General features: G+C 41.0%; 1 protein-coding gene across 4 annotated transcripts in view; it reads right to left on the bottom strand.

Annotated features, from left to right (window-relative positions):
* Window positions 1-20163, bottom strand: part of epg5 (ectopic P-granules autophagy protein 5 homolog (C. elegans)) — a 236083-nt gene that overhangs the window by 84211 nt on the left and 131709 nt on the right. For 3 of the 4 annotated variants that reach the window (XM_038790783.1, XM_038790785.1, XM_038790786.1), the window contains exons 19-23: window positions 16374-16571; window positions 15855-15965; window positions 14049-14171; window positions 11641-11807; window positions 10477-10716 (exon numbers count right to left, since the gene is read on the bottom strand). In XM_038790783.1, the coding sequence (XP_038646711.1) occupies window positions 10477-10716; window positions 11641-11807; window positions 14049-14171; window positions 15855-15965; window positions 16374-16571 (839 nt within the window). The remainder of the gene's footprint in view (window positions 1-10476; window positions 10717-11640; window positions 11808-14048; window positions 14172-15854; window positions 15966-16373; window positions 16572-20163) is intronic. The other variant, XM_038790784.1, reaches the window with a different exon arrangement.

Genomic DNA, 20163 nt, shown 5'->3' with positions numbered 1-20163 from the left:
TCCCAACCAGTGAAAAATAATCTGCTCTAAATTCAAAACAGCTGAAAATTAATATTTGAGCACCAAGTTTCTACTTTGTCATGATAGGCTGCTTATTGTATTTACCAGATCATAATATCTATGTGTTTGAGAAACACATGGATAAGATGGGTATAGAGGGATACGGCACAAGGTAGTGCTGAGGGTTTTGGCAAAGGTTGGTATCATGACCGGTACAGGCTTGAAAGGAAAATCGCTTATTGTCACAAGTAGGCTTCAAATGAAGTTACTGTGTAAAGCCCCTAGTCGCCACATTCCGCCGCCTGTTCGGGAAGGCTGGTACAGGAATTGAACCCGCACTGCTGGCCTTGGTCTGCTTTACAAGTCAGCTATTTAGCCCACTGTGCTTAACCAGCCCCTGTCTGAAAGGCCTGTTTCTGTGCTGTACTGTTCTTTGGCGTTCAAAAGGCATCTTGATAAGATGTGCCAGGATTTTAAAAATAAATCACAAGGGAAAAATATTTCAGGTATGTGCCATCACAGAACACAAACAACAATGCAGCGCACAGGTTATCTATTAACATTTATCATTTTTGTTCAAAGAGCATGTCATCTTCACTGCCACCTAGGGCATTGCTGAGGTTACATTTCTTGACTGTTTCACTATTTGCCACAAATTTCTCACTGACTTGCGCACCTGAGAAATGATAGGTTGCTTTATTCACCCTGTTGGTTGTTAATTTGAGAGTTGGAGTCATTAAAACAGCTTGTTTATCATCAAAGGCATGCAAGACTGCCAGGAATCACAGTGAGCTGCTTCTTCATTTCCACAGCCTTGTTTTTGGCATTGGCTATATCTTTTATTTGTCCTAATTGTCCTGGTCTGCAGTCCATAATTTGTAGGAATACCCAGTGCTCTTTTTAAAAAATTAATTTACGGCATGTGGGTGTCACCAGCTTGGCTAACATTTGTTGGCTAGGTCATGTGTATTTAAGAGTCAACCACAATCAACAACAATTTAATCATATTCAATGTGATGAATGTAGAAATTATTATATATCTGTTGCGGTCATGTTTTTAAAAGCCTGGGTTAAGGTATATATTTGTTTCAGTAATACTATTAAAGAACCTAGGTTATAGTATCCAAACTGTGCGTTTGCTAAAGCTGTATTGAGGGAGTTGTAAAAGGTGAGGTCATAATTGATTCCAACCACTTACTTGGTTACAGATAAAGCACTAATGGGATAGTGTTAGGATTGCTGGAGATTCTCTGGAGTGTAGATTATTTATGAGCGGTTGTATTTAGTCCTAGCTAAGCAGGTCATGTGACATCTTTAAAACATTTTTAAAAAGTATCCAATTGACTTTTCAATTAAGGGGCAATTTAGCGTGGACAATCCACTTACCCTGCGGGGCGAAACCCATGCAAACACGGGGAGAATGTGCAAACTCCACATGCACAGTGACCCAGAGCTGGGATAGAACCTGGGACCTCAGCGCTGTGAGGCAGCAATGCTAACCACTGCACCACTGTTCTGCCCTGTCATGTGACATCTTAGTGGGATACAGATTATGTATTAATGGGAAGAGCCAGGTCTGACAACACAGAAGGATTTTAAGTTAAACAGCAGTTTTGCCAAATGCTGTTTGGTTGAGCAGAAGTCCACTGAATCTGCTCTTGAAAGGATCTCGATCCAAATTTCTTTACACAGCTGAGCAACAAAACCAGTTTTGTTAACTTTATCAGTGGCATTTGAACTGTATTGGATTGCTTAATTGGAGTTAGTAGCAGCTTGTTGATAGTAAGTTTAAGTTTTCCTTGTGTGTAAGAACGGTTTAATTGATAATTGTAAAGCTATTTCTTTGATATTAATGTAGCTAATTCCATGTTTAAATTAAAGTTTGTTTTAACATAAAAGATTGGTCAGGGTCATCACTCCTGGTGTGAAGTATCCTTTCCTAAGTTTTACAAATTTTAAAAACTTGTTTGGGGTTCTCGTCTGCTATCCTAACATATGTTGGTGGGGAGGGGGGACTGGTCTGCTAACCCAACATCATCAGACTTTTAATTCCAGATTTTTATTAACTTTGAATTCCATCACCTACCATGGTGGGATTCGAACCGAGATACCCAGAGCATTACCATGGATCTCTGGATTACTTGCCTAATGGCAATACCACTATGTCACTGTCTCCCCTTAGAAAAGAAGTAAGGAAAGTAGTTCCAGGATTTTGACCCAGCAATAGTGAAGGAACTGTGTTATAGTTCCACATGAGGAAGGACTGTAGCTTTTTTTTGGGGGGCGGGGGTAGACTTGCTGCTAGTGGTGTTCTTATATATCTGCTCTCCTGAACATGTGTGTCAGGAACTGACAGATTAACATACTAATAGGGCTTTTAAAAAAAAAAGAAAGCAGCCACCTGGATGCTTTGGCCACAACGTCTTGAGCCATAATTGCATTCTTCATTCATCCATCCCCAAGATGAACACGAACCAAAATAGTGGTGCAGTGGATCTTCTCAAGCCTAAATATTTTTTATCATTATTGTTTCAATGTTTTAAATGTCCATGGTCTTTTTCAAGGTAAGGCATTGGTCCAGGTTCAAAAATCCATCTTTCCTTGCATTAATCACGAATGTGTGAAATTAAAACATCTTTGTCTTTTCTGGCATCTTCTGCACTATTCTGGTTCAATAAGTATGTTTAATCCATATCTTTTAATAAATCTGTGGCACCAAGATATTGACCCGTCAAAATCAGCAATCCCATTTTCTATTGCTACTCTGCTTGCTTCACAGATACAGAAATCCCATTCTGCCTGTGTCTCTTACCCAATTTTTCACTTCCAATTGTGACCATTTTGCAGCATACCTATGGAAAGTGTGCTTGTAGTTTTCTATTTTCACTAGTCCTTGATGCTTCCAATCCCATACAATTTTGTCAGGTGAAAGAAGACAAGAATATCTCTCAGCCATTCTATTTCCTAGTTCCTTGGCATACCTTACCACTTGTAGTTTGAATCTTATGGCATGAGCAAATTTCATTTGTCTTGCACTCATTGGGTTTTGTGCCAACTACTGGCATGTATGCATAACTTTGAACTAAGTGTTAATTATCTGTGCAACAGGATGATGTTCATTTAGGCATCTGTTTTCAGAAAAATACTCATCTTATGGTTTCCCAATTATAGTAATTTAAATGTTTTTAGTGGAAAAATAACTTCACATTATCAGAGACAGACCACAGTGCCAAAGATTTTAACATCCATAGTGAGAAAGGAAGAATTGGAAAAGGTTAAAGCAATAAAGGGCAATGATAGAAACTTACTTTATTATAGGTAATAAAGGTTTAAGAGAAGAAATGATTTAGTGACATTATACTATTAAAAATCATATATTAAGCCATGACAGCAGAGAATGCTGAGAGCATAAGGAAGACAGTATTCAAACTGACTATCCATGTTGCAGAATAGACTCATTGTTATCATTACTGGGCAAACATCCCAGTTTTGGAGAATATGGTGAGACACAGGTGGTTCGTTCACACCATATTATGGAAATAGAGAAATTTTCTCATGCCACATTATCTCTTAAAACTTGATAGACAGACATTTGGTCGAATTAAATGAATTCTAATTATTTTAACATAGAACATACAGTGCAGAAGGAGGCCATTCGGCCCATCGAGGCTACACTGACCCACTTAAGCCCTCACTTCCATCCTATCCCCGTAACCCAATAACCTCTCTTACCCTTTTTGGTCACTTCGGGCAATTTCTTATGGCCAATCCACCTAACTTGCACGTCTTTGGACTGTGGGAGGAAACCGGAGCACCCGGAGGAAACCAACACAGACACAGGGAGAACGTGCAGACTCCACTCAGGCAGTGACCCAGCGGGGAATTGAACCTGGGACCCTGAAGCTGTGAAGCCACAGTGCTATCCACTTGTGCTACCATGCTATGCAATCTTTACCAGGTCCTGATCCTTGTTCTTCTTAGGCTACCCCTGTTTCACTCTTTCCCAACTCCACTAAGAACAGCCCCAAAACTCCCCTGATTTCACAATCTGCCTCCACTGAATATTCCCCCAACGTGAGTTGACTCTTGTCCTTGGTGTGGGCTTACTTGCTCCTGTGGCTCCAGTGATAGGCCCCCTACCCAAGAAAGTCCCAGCCCGTGATTCAAGCTGGGCCTCTGAGTAATAATAATAATCTTTTATTGTCACAAGTATGAAGTTACTGTGAAAAGCCCCTTGGGGACCGATCCCAAATTGTGGGCTCCCCTCAAGCTTCCTTTCACATCTGTTCCCTGTGGGACAGCAAAGTAATAATTCTGTGCAATATCTCAATAATATAAAAGAACAGCTCGAACACAACTAAACAAGACTGAAGTAATCAAATAATATGATAGTTCATAGCCTGAAGGAGAAATACCAAGGTATAACAGAGGTAGTGTTCACTACGGAGAAGGATGATAGAAATCAGGGAGGCGCATTGTGATTTACTTGAATGGCTTAACATTGAGAGGGAGGAGATTTTAACAGGCCTAAAAGTGGACAAATCCCTGGGGCCAGACGAGATGTTTCCCTGGCTGCTGTGGGAGGCAAGGCAGTAGATTTCAGGGGCACTGACAACAATTCCAATCTTCTCAGGCCACAGCAGAGGTGACACAGAACTAGAGGACGGCTAATGTGATGCCATTATTCAAGAAGAGAAGCAGGGGAAAACCAGACAATTACAGGCCAGTGACTCCAACATCAGTGGTAGGAAACTACTAGAAAAACTCTTGAGGGACAGAATTAATCTCCACGTGGGGAAGCAAGGATTAATCAAGGATAGTCAGCATGGCTTTGTCAAAGGGAGATCATGTCTTACAAATTTGACTGAATTTTTTGAGGAGGTGACTAGGTGTGTAGAGGGTACTGCAGTTGATGTAGTCTACATGGACTTTAGTAAAGCTTTCAACAAGGTCCCTGTAGAAGTCAATTATTTCCAAATACACTTGATAGGTAAAAGATAGCTATTAAGGATAAATATTAAGCCCCAGTTTTACCCATTTGAAATTAAGGATTTTAACACCCTCATAACCTCAGGTCATCTCAAAACATACAGCTTACAAAACAGCAAAACACAGCATAATTTACTTTACTAAGTTCCATTATTCTAGCAAGACAGTGCAACATAAAAACAACAGAAACAAAAAAGAACCTGATGCATGCAAAAGCAGTAGAGATTAAAACAAACACTTTAACTGAACTAATGAATATATTTTTCAAGACAGCGTCCAAGGACAGAGCAGGCTCCATAGCAACAGCATAGCTACGACACAGTAACATGAAGGCTCTATTGTTATAACAGCTAAGTCAGCAAAAGACCAGTTCAAGTTGGTAATGATAACAACACAACATCGCATTCCTTAACATACACATAATGTAGACATGAAACAATTAAAACTAATGTTGCACATTCAAGATTGCCAGCTAACTGTCAAATTAAACTCATTTGATTCTAACCCAAACCAATTAGGATGTCTTAGAGGTGTAGATAGATGGCTAAAGACTGATATGATTTTGTATAACCGTGAGGGTCCGTACTGCCTTCTTTATTCATGAATCATCTATAGTTTGATTTAAACTATTTGCTGTCTCTATACTTTCACTTTTCCACTCTAACTCAGAGAAATATAGAGAAATATAGAGAAATACAGCACAGAACAGGCCCTTCGGCCCACGATGCTGCGCCGAACTTTTGTCCTAGGTTAATCATAGATTATCATAGAATTTTGGACACGAAGGGCAATTTATCATGGCCAATCCACCCAACCTGCACATCTTTGGACTGTGGGAGGAAACTGGGGCGCCGGAGGAAACCCACGCACACACAGGGAGGATGTGCTATCCACAATGCTACCGTGCAGCCCTTAAGAACAAATTAATCTACACTCCATTATTCTACCATAATCCATGTACCTATCCAATAGCCGCTTGAAGGTCCCTAATGTTTCCGACTCAACTACTTCCACAGGCAGTGCATTCCATGCCCCCACTACTCTCTGGTTAAAGAACCTACCTCTGACATCCCCCCCTATATCTTCCACCATTCACCTTAAATTTATGTCCCCTTGTAATGGTTTGTTCCACCCGGGGAAAAAGTCTCTGACTCTATCTATTCCCCTGATCATCTTATAAACCTCTATCAAGTCGCCCCTCATCCTTTTCTGTTCTAATGAGAAAAGGCCTAGCAACCTCAACCTTTCCTCGTAAGACCTAACCTCCATTCCAGGCAACATCCTGGTAAATTTCCTTTGCACCTTTTCCAAAGCTTCCACATCCTTCTCAAAATGAGGAGACCAGAACTGCACACAGTACTCCAAATGTGGCCGTACCAAGGTTTTGTACAGCTGCATCATCACCTCACGGCTCTTAAACTCAATCCCTCTGCTAATGAACACTAGCACACCATAGGCCTTCTTCACAGCTCTATCCACTGGAGTGGCAACTTTCAAAGATCTATGAACATAGACCCCAAGATCTCTCTGCTCCTCTACATTGCCAAGAACCCTACCGTTAACCCTGTATTCCGCATTCATATTTGTCCTTTCAAAATGGACAACCTCACACTTGTCAGGGTTAAACGCCATCTGCCATTTCTCAGCCCAGCTCTGCATCCTATCTATGACTCTTTGCAGCCAACAACAGCCCTCCTCACTATCCGCAACTCCACCAATCTTCGTATCATCTGCAAATTTACTGACCCACCCTTCAATTCCCTCATCCAAGTCATTAATGAAAATCACAAACAGCAGAGGACCCAGAACTGATCCCTGCGGTATGTCACTGGTAACTGGGCTCCAGGCTGAATATTTGCCATCCACCACCACTCTCTGACTTCTATTGGTTAGCCAGTTCGTTATCCAACTGGCCAAATTTCCCACTATCCCATGCCTCCTTACTTTCTGCAGAAGCCTACCATGGGGAACCTTATCAAATGCCTTACTAAAATCCATGTACACTACATCCACTGCTTTACCTTCATCCACGTGCTTGGCCACCTCCTCAAAGAATTCAATAAAACTTGTGAGGCAAGACCTACCCCTCACAAATCCGTGCTGACTATCCGTAATCAAGCAGTGTCTTTCCAGATGCTCAGAAATCCTATCCCTTAGTACCCTTTCCATTACTTTGCCTACCACCGAAGTAAGACTAACTGGCCTGTCAGTCCCAGGGTTATCCCTATTCCCTTTTTTGAACAGGGGCACGACATTCGCTACTCTCCAATGCCCTGGTACCATCCCTGTTGACAGTGAGGACGAAAAGATCATTGCCAACGGCTCTGCATTTACTCTTGAAGTAAATGCAAGCTGTTTTGCTGTAAGCAAGAAACCATTTCGGTGTTATTTTTAAAGTTAATTGTGTACCAGTTGCTTCTCTTTAAGTCCTTTTTGCTAGCCGGACTTATTAGAGAATAAGATTTAAGTGATTCTCAATTGTAATCAAATAGAGGCAATAAACGATTCTTATTTGCACGCAAGAAGTTTTAACTCAAATTTCGACTGAGTTTTAGTGTTCGCAAGTGCCACAAAATCCGCATGGTAGATCTCCTTCAGTCCCACATGGGAAGCTGTTGAAGAAGATAAGAGCCCATGGGATCCAGGGCTATTTGGCAAACTGGATCCAAAACTGGCTGAGTGGTAGGAAGCAGAAGGTGATGGTTGAAGGTTGTTTTTGTGACTTGAAGCTTCTTTCTGGAAATGTAAATAGATCACATCCACTGGTTCTCCTTTGTCTAACCTCCTCGTTACCTCCTCAAAGACCTCTAATAGATTTGTCAGACATGACCTCTCCTTGACAATGCCGTGCTGACCCAGTCCTATTTTACCGTGCACTTCCAAGTACTCCGCAATCTCATCTTTAATAATGGACTCTTAAAATCTTACGTGACCAAAGTCAGGCTAACCGGCTTGTAATTTCCTGCTTTCTGCCTTCTTCCCTTCTTAAACAGGGGTGTTACATTAGCCATTTCCCAGTCCTCTGGGTCCCTCCATGCCTCCAGTAATTCGTGAAAGATCACCACCAATGCCTCCAGGATCTCCTCAGCTATCTCCTTTGGAACCATGGGGTGTAGTCCATCCGGTCCAGGTGATTTATCCACCTTCAGACCTTTCAGTTTAGCCAGAACCTTCTCCTTAGTGATGACCACTAAACTCATCTCTGCCCCCTGATTCTCCTGAAATTCTGGTATTCCACCAATGTTTTCCATCGTGAAGACTGATGCAAAGTAACTATTCAGTTCCTGTGCCATTTCTTTGTTTCCCATTACTACTTCTCCAGACTCATTTTCCAGTGGTCTAATGTCTATTCTTGCCACTCACTTACAATTTATATATTGATAACAACTTTTACAATCTTCTTTTATATTACTAGCTAGCTTACGCTCATATTTCATCATCTCTCCCCTTATTGCTTTTTTAGTTGTCCTCTGTTCACTTTTAAAGGTTTCCCAATTCTCTGGCTTCCTCACCTTGTATGCTTTTTCTTTTGCTTTTATGCTGACCTTGACTTCCCCCATCAACCATGGATGACTCGTCCTCCCCTTTGAATTTTTCCTCCTCCAGGGGATGAATTTCTGTTGTGCCTTCCGAATAACCCCCAAAATCTCCTGCCATTGCTGTTCCACTGACTTCCCTGCTAGGCGCCCCTTCCAATCAACTCTGACCAGCTCCTTTCTCATGTCTTTGTAGCTACCTTTACTCAATTGTAATATGTTACATCTGATTCCAGCTTCACCCTCTCAAACTACAGGATACATGCTATCATATTATGGCCACTGCCCCCTAAGAGTTCCTTCACCGTAAATTCCCCAATCTAGTCTCCCTCATTATACATCACCAAATCCAGAATTGCTTGTTCCCTAGTGGGCTCTACCACAAGTTGCTCAATAAAAAATATCTCGTAGACATTCCACAAATTTATTTTCTTGGAATCCGCTGATTTTCCCAGTCATAGACATAGGGCGCGATTCTCCGCAAAGGTGGAGAGTTGTGAAGGCTGCCACGAAACCGGCCGTATTTCACGGCAGCCTCCGCGCCCACTCCCGGGACCCGATTCTGCTCCCCGGTCGGGGCTAGCATCGCGGCCCCGTGAACTCCGGCATTGCGGGCTTAACGAATTTCGCTAAGCCCGCGCGCCAAAGTTAGCGACGGCTGATGCATATGATGTCAGCCGCGCATGCGCAGATTGGACGACTCCAACCCGCGCATTCGCAGATGACGTCATCCGCACATATGCGTCAGACCCGCGCATGCGCGGTTTGTAATGCCCCTCAGCCGCCCCGCGGACTTATCCTGTGGGGCGCGGAGGGAGAAAGAGTACACGGGAATCGGACCCGCTGCCCGCGATCGGTGCCCACCGATCGCGGGCCCATGCCACCCTTGGCACGGCCGTGGTGCGGCCGTGCCAATCGGTGGCATGGTTGTGCAGAACGGCACTTTGCGGCCGTTTTCACAAACTGGTATAGCAGGTGTATAAAAAATCGTGAAAACGGCCGTAAAGGCCTTGGAAATCGGCCCATCGGCCAGGGGAGAATCGCTGCTCGCCTTAAAAAAACGGCGAGCAGCGATTCGTGTCAGGGGGGGGGGGCGGGCGTGGGGGGGGGGGGGGAGGAAAATAGCGGGAGGGCGTCGGACCAGCGTTGCCGTAAAAATTTGCGTCGCCCGCTATTCTCCGCCCCGTCGTGAGTGCGGAGAATAGCGCCCATAGAATTTACAGTGCAGAAGGAGAACATTCAGCCCATCAAATCTGCACCGGCCCTTGGAAAGAGCACCCCACTTAAGCCCCACACCTCCACCCTTAAGAAGTATTTTGATGAGCACTTGAAATACCATTGCATATAAGGCTACGGACTATGCTGGAAAATGGGATTAGAATAGTTAGGCGCTTGGGCGGCACGATGTTGCAATGGTTAACCTCATGGCGCCAAGAACCCGGGTTCAATCCCAGCCCGGGTCATTGTCCGTATGGAGTTTGCGTATTCTCCCGTGTCTGCGTGGGTCTCATCCCCACAACCCAAAGAAAAAAAGATGTGCAGGGTAGGTGGATTGGCCACGCTAAATTTCCCCTTAATTGGAAAAAGTAATTGGTTACTAAAATAAGAATAGTTAGTTGCTTGACGGTTGGCATGGTCACGATGAGCCAAAGGACCTCTTTCCACGATGTAAAAGTCCACAAATGAGATCATAAAATCAACCGTCCTCCTACCCACTCGTTTTAATCGTGTACATCTGCATAAATATTCCCTTATTCAACATTCAATCTTGTCCAATACACACCATTCAATCCTGGACTGATATCCTCACAGAGTTAGTTTTGACTTATGGAGTGTACCTCTCACCAGATGAATAAAAGACGACATTAGCTCTGCGGAATGCTTCCTATTTATTGTGCATGGTGGCAAGAGGTTCAGGTAGGAAACCAAATTTAGTGAAATAATTTTATACCTGAGCAATTCTTTGTGCAGCTCTGGTGATGTCATGGATTCAGGCAGGCAAATTCCAGTGCTCTCATTCAATGTTGAGGTGTTGTCAGTGTGATCCATATTCTTCTGGATCTTTACAGCCTTACTAGCTGCATGATGAAAATCTGCTATTTCAACAAGACGCTTTTTCATTTCTTTCAGCAAGTTAGAGTGCGAAGTGCTATGGAAATATCGTTTTCCAATACAGCCACTTACAGGTAAACTGAAGCCAAAATAAAAATCAACTATTGTATTTTCTTTCTAGTGCATATGTCACAATTAAAATTAAGCTCGTACATTGGTGAGACTACATACACACTACCTGTTCCAGAAGTGACAGATATTACTCCAAAATACATTTCACCATTTCAATTCACATTCTCTTTTGTATATATATTATTTAAATTCTTGATATATAAAAAAAGAATTTCTAGCACCTAGGTAATGAAAAAAGGTTAGAAATAGAAATGGTAGAAAAACAGATTAAAAGGCCACGGAAATTGTAAAAAAAAAATATCTGTGGTGCCTCAAGTCTGATGCTGGATTTGCACTGTTTTCTTCCTCTCTTTGTCTTAATTTGAAAAATGGTAACAGATTTATCATTAACTAAGGGACAATCTGAAGCTGAAAATCACAGAGCAGTGGCACAATTCCAGGCTGCAGGAGATAGCAGCAGACTTCATTTTCTTTATAGTCAGGAATGGAGCAACAGGAATGGGCTTCAAAGAAAAGACAAGGCCTCGGCAGATAAAGTAGCCAAATGGGGAAAGCAACAGGTGGTTTGTATACATTTTTAACAGGTTTGAAAAGGTTTTAAAAATACTGAAGTAATTAAGAAACAATTAAGGAAAAGCAATGCGTTCATCAAGACATCAATGAGTGACTAAACTTTGCAACTCCCCATCACAACAGTTAATATAAAATTAAACAGAAAATGTTGGATTAAATTTACAAAAGAAAATCCTGACAATGGATCAATACAAATGGTGACAGGAAGAAATAATCTCTGTAAATAGAAATACGCATCTTATACAAGATTTTAAATGAATACAGATCAAAAATAAACCATTTTGATATTCAACAGGTCAATGGAAATGACATACGTGAAAAATCAGTAAGAAATATAATTTTTAAAATTTTGAGTTACCCAAACTCTGGCCCAGGCCGGTGAAGGTAGAGAAAGAAGAATTTCTGCCAGATGAGAGGGAGAAGCGGGTGATCTGCAGGAGTAGCTAAAGCCTGATGGGCCCAGCGATAGATCATAAGCCGCTGAATGGATGGTACAACTGGAAACTTTAAGTGGCTTTGGGCCTTCTGTGAATAAAATAAATGTGGATCACACATTAATTCTCCACTTTTCTAAAACCAGAAGTATAAATTATATGTTTAGGTTGCGTAAAGCAAGTTAAAGTCAAACCAAAAATTGCTCTGCAGGTATGGATGCTGGGGAAAGAAAACTCCGTAACATTAAAGCTGAGAACTGTAGGTCGATTTGGAGGTACAGTAAGGTTACCTGAAATTGTGTGGGGCTTGATATTGGCACTGATGGCAGGAGGAAGTGAGGGAATGGGGTCTGTGAGTGCAAAAACGGTGAGAATAGTTTCTTCATTTACTGATCTTTGGTTTCCCATTTATGTCAGCTCTTGGGTGGCTTTCTTCTTCTTGGAGCTTTTCACAACAGGTGTTCGCATGAAGCCACAAATAATTCACAACTACAGGGACTCAATCTTTAAATGTTGTTGGATTTGCCTTGCATAACTGATGTGTCACATCATTTGACATGGTATTTTAGTAGAGTGCAGTGTGCTTACTTAACTTGATATTTTATTTTAAAGGCTTTTTACAAACATATTCTGCAACAAACCAACTAGGTTAAGTTACCATTTTGTACTAACAGGAAAGAAGACATGTTAATGTTGCTAACCTTTTACAAAAATGCTAACGACATTGTACTGTGAAGTAGTTACTGACTAACAGCAGTTGATTATCTAAGAGAGTACCGCAATTACCTTGTAATTGAAGGATAAATAATTAATGATCAATTAGTTAATAAGAGTCAGGTTATATTTATATTTAACCCTAACCCTAATATTCCTACGTTAGTATTAAAGTTTGAAACTTTAAAAGTGCTGTAACAGCAGCCATGAAACTAAAGTCTTCACGATCCAATATTAGCCCCTATCAGAACTCAGTCTTCTCGTTCAGTACTGGCCTAAGGAATGGGACACTTGCGAAGCATCAAGATTAAGAATACATCTATAAATAATCCACTGTCTTATGTTTAAGACAATGTGTGCAAATGGCAAGAGCCAATGAAATTAATCAGTACAACATTACTGACCAATTGGCTATCAGCAACAACTGTGGGCTAAGATGGAGTGATGTCAGAATTATGAATAAAAGAGTGTGTCAGGAACCATTTTCATTGTATACACCGAGTGATTGACAGACCCTTGAGGGCAAAGGGAGTTTCTGTCAGTGCAGGGATCAGTTGTGAAACACTGGTCCCAAGGACAGCGACAGAACTGTCATCTGGGCAGCAATCGTTTTCTTTCCAAGACAGGGGCAGAATTCCTGCTGACGGAAAGGGTGTTTTCCGATGTGAAGTCTGTCGCGCTTGATTGATAATATACTTTTTTTCCTTTTATTAGTTAGTTGATAAGTCTTTAGTTCAGAGTTAAGTGCACTATTAAATTCTTAGCTAACTGATAAATGTATTGTTGTTTTATTTTGTTTATATTCAATAAACGTTGGTATTATTTGCCAATTCAGTGTCAGAGTCTCTGCCCGATAGTTATACCGGTGTCAAACAAAATCTGTTTAAAGGGTTAATGTGGGATCCAGTAATTAGGCTGCATGTAATTAAATTAAATCACGTCTAAATTTAACAAAACACCTAAATGTCCTATGGCTAGTACTTGACATGACATAATTTCTGGGAATGTCTCCAATAAATATTGTCAATCCTGCTTTCTTCATTATTCTTTCGTGGGATTTAGGCATCAGTGGGTCGGGCAGCATTTCTTGTCTGACTCTAATATTTCCCTCAATTTATTGCCCAAACTAATTGCCCATGAACTAAGTGGCTTGCTAGGCCATTTCAGAGGGCAGTTAAGAGTCAACCACATTACTGTGGGTCTGGTGACACATACAGGTCAGACCAAGTAAGGATAGACGATTTCCGCCCCTAAAGGATATTAGTGAACCAGATGCATTTTTACAATTATCGATGATACACTGAGACTAGATTTTTTCAATTAGATTTAATTACCACCAGTTGCCATGGTAGGATTTAAACTAACCAGAGGGCCTTGGCCTCTGGATTGCCAGTCTGTTGACATTACCACTACACAACCAACTCTACCATTCACACTCCCCACCAACCCCCGCAATCTCCCAAATATTATGCCATCAATAAAAGTATTTTTTAGTCAACTGATGTTTGTTAACTTACACAAATTCACACCAATTAGTCTTTTACTCACTTACAGTGGGGAAGACACACACTAAGCTGAAATATATACAATTAATTTACAAAGAAATTGTAATACATACCCTCAGGGCTTGATCCGGAGTAACCGAAGGTTTGCTAATTAATTCAAGTTCCACATATCTACGGAGCTGGGAATCTTCTTCAAAGATGGCCTCCATGTTGAATATCATCCAAGAAAACCATACCTATCAAAAATTGATTTTTTAAAGGAAAAGTTGGGCACGCATTGTAATACTAAACAGTTAATGTTACAAAATAAGAGACTGCCAATTGTTTTGACACAATATCCTGCAGTTGCATTTGGTGCTTAAAAATGATGAATGCAGGAGCACCTGCTTTTTTGCTCTGTCTAAAATTTAAAGTCCAGCAGGTCTATGGAAGAAATCTGCTAAACACTCAATTTATTTTCTCCATTCGTTGTCCCACTTATTTATAAATTCACACAAACACGCATTTTCTAATTCATTGCTCCTGCTTTAGCAGTGTTCACTGCACAGACTAAAATCCATATTCTCCCAAATTCATATGGTGATCATTAGTTAAACCAGGTATGACCTGCTGAAATGGCAGTCTTGGTAATGACAGCTTCTAAATAGAAATAATCTAAAGATGGTTCTTGAAGATTTACAGTGATAGGGCTGTGGCTATTTCTCCTTTGGTGCAGCTTGTTCTATTGTGGGATTGTCCTTGGTGGTTGGGGGGGGGGGGGGGGGGGGGGGGGAGGAGGAAAGAGGAGATTGTTGACACACTGTCTTAGAAACAAATGTTTTTTGTGGGATAGCTGCCTCGTGATTCGTCATTGCTAGAGGGCACTATGTACTTGTTGTAAATCAATTTCCACGAGTCTATACCGTTTTTTGCAGAAGTGGTCAGTCTATTTTTCTCCCTCCTTTGCTGTAATGATGAAGGACTGCCCCCACATTAGACACCCACATGCCACACACATCCACGCAGCACTCCCCACACACGTCTTCAATTCGCCTCCAAATCTATTTGTATATTTATGTGGAAAAATTTATTATTTGTTCAAGGATACTTATGCCTGTTAATTTTAAAATTTTCAAATCTAATTCTGACCGCCCCAATGGGGCATTTATTCAAAAATATCTCTCATGTCACTGCACATGCAAAATTAGGACCAAGTGCAGTCTTTAATGAACCTTGGTGAGAGGCCAGATGATAATTCTCGTTTCCACAGTTCCCATTTTAAGGTCATCCATTCTGTGTTGTATTGTTATACATTTGGCCATTACAAAATCCTACAGCACCCCCACAATGCGTGGGATGTAATTACAGCTTGACCTCAGAAGTTTCCTTGATAAATTTGGACATAAGAATTTAGAATGGAAAAGGTTTAAGGTCTAGATATGATGTTGATGTAAGAACTTAAAATATTACAGATGAACTGTATTGTTTCTGAGGTACATGTAGCACATTTTCATGGATATTAGCCAGGCCAGGGCAAGTAAGAGGAATTTATATTGGTAGCTGTGCTTTATTTCTGAACCTATAAGCCAAATACTCACATTTGTATTAAACAATCAAACATCCCTACTACAGTGAGGGATCCTATTTACAATGTACAAGTTGTTAAAAACAATAATAATGTTAGGAGAATTGGACATTCCGAATTCCACCTCTGTGTACCTGAACAGACGCCGTAGTGTGGCGACTCGGGGTTTTCACAGTAACTTCATTGCAGTGTTAATGTACGCCTACTTGTGACACTAATAAAGATTATTATAATAGAAATAGTGATTCAGAGCTGACTGTCTTCTCAGTGATGTGATTAGAGTTTTAAAACATCATGTATATTCACATAGTATATATATATTTTCTATATATATTGAAAACAAGTTCTACTGTACCTCAGTTGAGGTGGCACTGCCCTCAATGAATGATGGAGTTATGTTGCCAGATAGCATCCAGCTCATGAATGAAGTTAGTAATCCACGATCACCATGGTATCCAAGAGCAGTCTAAACATTTATTCAAATAAATAAGAATATCTCTTTACAGATTTATAAGAAACAATACAACACTTAAGTGGACTTGTACATGTGCGAGCAGCTTTCACTACTATAATTATAAATTTTATAAAGGAGGGAAACAAACTGACATCTTAAATGAATGCTCCCAAATCAATGATAATTAATAAAGATGGAGGCCATCTTTGAGTTAATTAGTTATTTTGCAATGTAAAGTGTCAACACACATGTTAAACGTTTCAGAATAAGTTGATTTATAGTGTCAATACTCTTAATTATGGTCAAAGAAAGATAGTTCTAAAGATATTTGGCTACTTTTTCATCTTTTGCATGAAAACATGTGTGCTTTCCAGAATATTAGGCTAGTTTTCACTTGAAAATTTTATTTCTGTGAGATACCTTATGCAGTTGGTAAAGAGGCTTTTGCAAACAATCTTCCTGTTGATGAAGAAATGCAACCTTACAAAGACTATCCATTAGAAACAAAACACTTTTGTCTCTGTGCCACAGTTGCTGACTTGTCAAGACCAGAATCCAGAATTCCAGAACAGCAGCTGCTCCAACTCGACCAGGTTTATTGCTCTCAGAGACATGAGTCTGTAAACATGAATGGCAGTTAATTTATTTCAGAGCATAACATCTAAATTCAATGACTAATTGTATTTATGAATATAGAGTTTAACATACAAGTAACATCAAAGACTTGCAAAAGTACTGTGCCTTTCATGATCACCAGATGCGTTAATGCACTTTACAGCCAATGAAGTAATTTTGTAATCACTGTTGTAATGTCAGAAACACAGCAGCCAATTTGCACACAGCAACTCCCACAACAACAACGTGAAAATGACCAAATGATCTGTTTTATGATGTAGATTGAGGGATAATTATTGGCCAGGACATGGGGCTACTTCCCCTTTCTTCTTTGAAATAGTGCCAGAGTTTCAGATGGGTCCATGGTGTTTTGCTGAGTGAAGGCATGTCTTATTCCTAATTTTAAACATGGACTGTGTTCGTATAGAAGCTTCTGAACAGTCTTTTATTTTTAAAAATAGACACTTACAATGTGGCTAAGATGGCTGCTATGAGTTAGGTGTCTGTTGCAAATTCAACAAGTTTCTAACTGAATCATATAAAAGCAGAGTACTGTGGGTGCTGGAAGTCTGAAATAAAAACACAAAATGTTGGAAAAACTCAGCAGGTCTACAACATCTGTGGAGATAGAAACAGAGTTAACATCTTTAGAGTCCATACGACTTTTCAGAAAAGTTTACCAACTAATAAAATATATTTTTTTGCAAAATGATTAATATTTTCATTATAACATTTTTAAGTGATTAAAACTTACCATTTGGTCACCACACATAAAAAAATCTCTAGAGGGCAGCACGGTGGCGCAGTGGGTTAGCACTGCAGCCTCATGCGCCGAGGTCCCAAGTTCGATCTCAGCTCTGGGTCACTGTACGTGTGGAATTTGCACATTCTCCCTGTGTTTGCGTGGGTTTCGTCCCCACAACCCATAAAATGTGCAAGCTAGGTCGATTGGCCATGCTAAATTGCCCCCTTAATTGGAAAAAATGAAATGGATACTCTAAATTTAAGAAAACATCGCCAGATCACAGAATATGAAAATAAAATCCTTATTTTGTAAAATTAAGTATGGAAAAGATTTTTTGCTTTTGGAACCCAAATCAGAAAATTAAAAATATGGAGAAATCCAACGAAGCATTTAAAAACAAGTTTAGAAAATGAAAGCGAATTTCAAGCTGAACATATGTTAAGACTACAACTTGCAAGCTTAAGATATTTAATCAGGGGTAGCACGGTAGCATTGTGGATAGCACAATCGCTTCAGAGCTCCAGGGTCCCAGGTTCGATTCCGGCTTGGGTCACTGTCTGTGCGGAGTCTGCACATCCTCCCCGTGTGTGCGTGGGTTTCCTCCGGGTGCTCCGGTTTCCTCCCACAGTCCAAAGATGTGCAGGTTAGGTGGATTGGCCATGATAAATTCCCCTTAGTGTCCAAAATTGCCCTTAGTGTTGGGCGGGGTTACTAGGTTATGGGGATAGGGTGGAGGTGTTAACCTTGGGTAGGTTGCTCTTTCCGGGAGCCGGTGCAGACTCGATGGGCCGAATGGCCTCCTTCGGCACTGTAAATTCTATGTAAACATCAGTGTGGATCACACAAATGTGAAATCTATTAGTATTGATTAATACTTAGAAATATAAGTATGTTGGTACACCAGGGAATAGACACAGGTAACTTAAGTAGAAACAAATACTACAAATATGGATGGGTCTAACTTGAGGTATCCCCAGAACTGAGCAAGTGTCCTGAAGGAGGCAGACCGACCTACCTCAGCATAAAAAGATCAGTTTTTAAAATGCTGTCATAGGGAGTGGGTGGTGCGGACTAGGTCAGCATTCACTGCCCATCCCCAATTGCCCTTGAGAAGGTGGTGATGTGCTGTCTTTTTGAACCACTGCATGTGTTGTTGGAACATCCATGATGCTGTTAGGAAGAGAATTCCAGGTTTTTGAACTAGCCACAGTGAAGGTATGGTGATATAGTTTCAAGCCAGGGTGGGGTGTGGCCTGAAGGGGAGCTTGCAGGTGGTGGTGTTCCCATGAATCTTACGTTGTCCTTCTAGGTGGCAGACGTCACAGGTTTGAAAGGTGCTGTCGAAGTTTTTAAGAGATTAAGGAATAATAATGCCAAAACCATCAATTTAGCTACAAGATGCTGAATAGATTTTAAGTACATTCAGTTTTCTTTTACTTGTTATAAGAGATAACTGCTGCCCATCTTTAATTGCCCTTGATGGTAGCTCCCTTCTTGAACTGTTGCAGGTGAATGCAGTCTCACCATGGGTCTCTTTCCTGTTTTGCTTTTAACCCCAGTCCCTGCAACATTGCAGTTTTGCTTTAAAACCTGCAGACTCTGGTCAAACCAAAAATATTCCTGATCAAATGTACTGGCCCAGGTCTCCCCTTGTTGTCTATGGCATAGCCCGTGATGTCATTTTGATGGACATTGCTAGCAATCAATCAACTCCATTGCAATCCTGGGGTTAAGCAGATCCTTGACGTGGATTGGTGCTTTTTATTTTGGGATGCCCTGCTGGATGACTGTGTTTTTGGTTTCTGTTTTATTTGGAGTTGTAGAGCTAAGCAGAATCCTATTGACTTTCTCTCCCAGACGGGGTGAAATTGTCTCCAAATCTTGCCTGGAACTCCCTTCAGGTACACAGAGCAGTTAGTGAGCATTCAAAGCCTGACGGCAAAGCTGGGATAGGGGAACTTTCCGAATTCCTCTCCCATTAAAGGTACCAGGCTACTTGAAGGCCTCGTGAAAACTGTTGTTCTGATATTCTGTTTAATGGAGACAAGCTGGTGCGAGTCTGCTGAAGGTAACCACGTATCAGAAACTGAGCAAACCTGAAGTGCATCTTCTGAGGGTAAGGCTCAACTCAACACAAGTTTAAGCATGTCCCTAGAGGTGATCCCACAGCCTGAGAATTTGGCCTGAATGGCCCAGCTTGAAAATCCAAACCAACCGACGATTCAACACCTTACATTCTGAAGTGATCACCGCCTACAAAGACCTCAACGCCAGCTACGAAGATCCTCAAATATCTCATGCCCTTTTAATCCTTACTATTTTTGAACCTTTCCTACTTCCATCGTGTGTCTGTTGTGTGTGGGTCTGGGTGGGGGTCGGGACAGGGTTTTGAGAATTGTTAGACTAGTAGACCATTGTTCCATTATTTCCATTATATAATGTTTTCTTATAAATCTGGTGCCTGTAACTCATTGGAGCAGTCAAAGGTTAAAGATCTCTGGAAAATATACAAATTATTGGTTAATTCATTTGTGTTGGGACTGTGGGGCTGGAATTGACCCCGCACTCGCCCAGGGTATCGTAACATTAGAGATAGAATTTTGATTCAAGTCAGGATGGTGTGTGACTGGGAGGGGATCTTGCAGGTGTCAATATTCCCATGGACCTACTGCCTTCACCCCGCTACATGGTAGAGGTTATGGCTTTGGAAGGTGCTGATGAAGAAGCCTAGTTTCAAGAGTTGTTGCAGTACATCATATAGATAGTATACACTGCAGCCACAGTGCTTCAGTAGTGAAGGGATAGAATATTCAAGGTGGAGACTGAGGTGTCAATCAAGTGAGCTGTTTT

Source organism: Scyliorhinus canicula, chromosome 3 (genome assembly GCF_902713615.1).
Source record: "Scyliorhinus canicula chromosome 3, sScyCan1.1, whole genome shotgun sequence".
NCBI classification, from domain to species: domain Eukaryota; kingdom Metazoa; phylum Chordata; class Chondrichthyes; order Carcharhiniformes; family Scyliorhinidae; genus Scyliorhinus; species Scyliorhinus canicula.
Note: the sequence above shows the minus strand (reverse complement) of the source record. Positions and strands in the feature narration are given on the sequence as shown.